The 2712-nt window shown below is 33.7% G+C and overlaps 1 protein-coding gene across 1 annotated transcript; it reads right to left on the minus strand.

Annotated features, from left to right (window-relative positions):
• Positions 1-551: 551 nt before the first annotated feature.
• LOC107769061 (transcription repressor OFP13-like) lies at positions 552-1653 on the minus strand. Its single transcript, XM_016588235.2, has one exon. It carries the CDS (start codon positions 1466-1468, stop codon positions 722-724), a length of 747 nt encoding a protein of 248 aa, XP_016443721.1. The 5' UTR covers positions 1469-1653; the 3' UTR covers positions 552-721.
• Between the last annotated feature and the right edge of the window lie 1059 nt (positions 1654-2712).

Below are 2712 nucleotides of genomic sequence, written 5' to 3' on the forward strand. Positions count from 1 at the left end.
GATATAAAGAGAATAGTGTGTACGCAGACCTTACTCTTTCCTTCACGATAGAGGGGTCGACTCAAGATACACGAAAAGTATAGTAGATAATAAAGCTCAAATTATTCAAACAGAATGAATTTTTTTTTTCTAATTATATCACTGGCCATGTAAATATGCAACTATGACCTTTTTGAGGAATGCACAACTTTTTTCCGTCTCTATTGAAAAGGGTAAGAGCGATTGTCTTATTCTCAGACAAGAAGGTGACCTCAAAACTCTTACGTTTTCACTAATAAGGTCAATCACCTTTTAATGCCAAAAAAACAGGAGGAAAAAAAAAACACCTATTATATTGTGACTGCATTTATTCCAAAGTTATGACTTTTCAAGTATGCTCTTGAATATTTTTGTTTCCTTTTATTTATTTTCATGAAGTAGGATAGCGTAAAAAAAGAAAAAAACTGATGACCCTTGTTTGTAACATATATAATAGAAAAATATATATTTGTTTCCATTAAACTAAGTAATTTAGTATATACAAAATGAAACCACACTACTACCAAGCAGTATATTGGAATGATTTTGATCTCTCCATTTATTTACACGGTCTCGGACATCTCGGAAATGAAAAATTCTTTCGATAGAGAATAGAACTATTCTGCATGAATCTGAAGTAGTCGGATCAGCAGATTTCGTATGCTGAACAATCAAACCAAAAAAAATAAAATCACACTGGAGCCTAAGGGACTTCTCCATTTTCTTGCTCCTCAATCTCCTTATGTCCAACAAGAGACAAAGGAGAAGAAGGGCAAGAGAAAGATGAAGAAGCAACAGAAGAATAAGAAGTAATAGAATTATCAGAAGTAGTAGGATCAGTAGGGGCAGCAAGTTCAATAAGCAAATCCACAAAAGCACTCAAAATAAATCCATGATTTACTTTCCCATTCATCTTCAAATACCATGCTAATAACTCTTGTAAATCTTCCCAATCTTTAATCCCTTGACTTTCCACCATTTCTTTCATTGACTTCTTGAAATCCAAATAAGGATCCTCTGATTCCATAGCCAAAACTATACTCTCTTTAAATGGCAAATCATCTTCTTTATTTTCTTCTTCATCTTCCTGTTCTTGATTTTTACATGGTTTTGGTTCTTGAAATATTGAACTTGTATTACCAGGCTCAAAAAATAGTCTTTCTGATCTAACCCCTTTTATGATCATTTCCAAAGGTTGATCTCCTCTTAAGCATTCTTCATTAGATTCTGTTGAAATGCTAGCTGATTCTGATGAGGAATTTGTGAACCAAGATTCTGAGGTTTCAATTCCATCTAAAGGCTCAAAAAAGACTGAATTAATAGTCTTGAAAATATTGTCGTCTGCTCTAAAAGATAGAGTCTTGGGATGTGCACAAGATGGCCATTGCCAATTGGTTGCCCCTATTTCTCTTTTCTTGAAAATAGAAGAAATCTTCATTTTCTTGTACATAATAGCTAAATTCTCTTAATATATGGCTTAAGACTTGGGATTTTGAAATATTCACACTTTTTTGTTGAGTAAGTTTTAATGGAGTTTTTGGATATGAAAAGTAGTGAGTTTATAAGAAGGAATAGAAGGGGGAAAGAGGAGATATAATTAAGGGAAGAGAGAGGAAGGTGGAAAGGAAATGGGAGTAGTAGGACATTTCATGTGTGTATTTAATTGTAGGCTTGTAGAATTTAATGGTATTAAATGCAAATGAACAGTACTTATTTATTTGTCAACTGATATTAAATAATTTTGGACTTGAATCCTTTTTTTAATCAAGTGTGCTTAGCCACCAAATTGTTGCCTCCTTTTTAGTTTAATGTCTTAATATCGTATTCATGTATACAACTCATTAGTATATATATTGTGTTGGCTACACGATTCAATAGAAGATTTGTGATAAGATGTGTTCTTGATACATCATATGTGCAATAATACCAAAAGAGAGTTTCCTACTTCTCGCCCCTTTGCTTTTCTATTTTTTTTATAGTCTCAAACCCCCAAATATAGAATAACTCTATCAATAAAAATTTACGCAAATGAGAAGAAATTATTTAATATTTTTTTCATCTCAATTAAGATTTGAGTTCTTATCTCTCATAATTATCCTACTCCATTGGCTGCTTGACCACAACCTCGGGTGTCTTTGCCTTTTAAGTTCTCCCTCTATGCCATGACTTTTTTTTTTGTCTTAAATATAGACATTGTCTCTACTCACACTTCATGTAGTTTATGAATCCTTTCTTGATCAAAATGTACTTCTCCTAAAGTGACAATTCAGTAGGCATTTGAACAATATTGAGTTAAAGCTGAAAAAAGGAGTATTTAAAGTTGAAGTTGAAAAAAGCGTTATGAAAATTAAGTGAATGATATTCGGCTTAATGTATGCATATTTTGATGTATATTACCTCACATTATGCTCATGTCTCGTAAATTTCGGATGTATAATATAATAATTTATGCTAATTTGGGGTATTTCTATGTGTAGGAATCATTCGGATGCGATTTGGGACGAAAGTGCGCGATTGGAGCAAAAATGGGAAGAAAAGGAGAAATGGCTCAGTTGAGCGCCACATGCAGCGTGAGGCGCTACCTGTGGTGCACAAAATAGAATGAAGAAAGGTTGAGCACCAGGGCCAGCGCCCCACGCTAGCCTGGACGCTTGAAACGTGAACATGTCCTATTTCGACTCCGACTCGGTTATT

This window comes from Nicotiana tabacum, chromosome 13 (genome assembly GCF_000715075.1).
Source record: "Nicotiana tabacum cultivar K326 chromosome 13, ASM71507v2, whole genome shotgun sequence".
Taxonomy (NCBI): domain Eukaryota; kingdom Viridiplantae; phylum Streptophyta; class Magnoliopsida; order Solanales; family Solanaceae; genus Nicotiana; species Nicotiana tabacum.

Coding starts and splice junctions, on each gene's coding strand:
- LOC107769061 (XM_016588235.2), bottom strand. CDS start 1,468: ATGTACAAGAAAATGAAGATTTCTTCTATTTTCAAGAAAAGAGAAATA.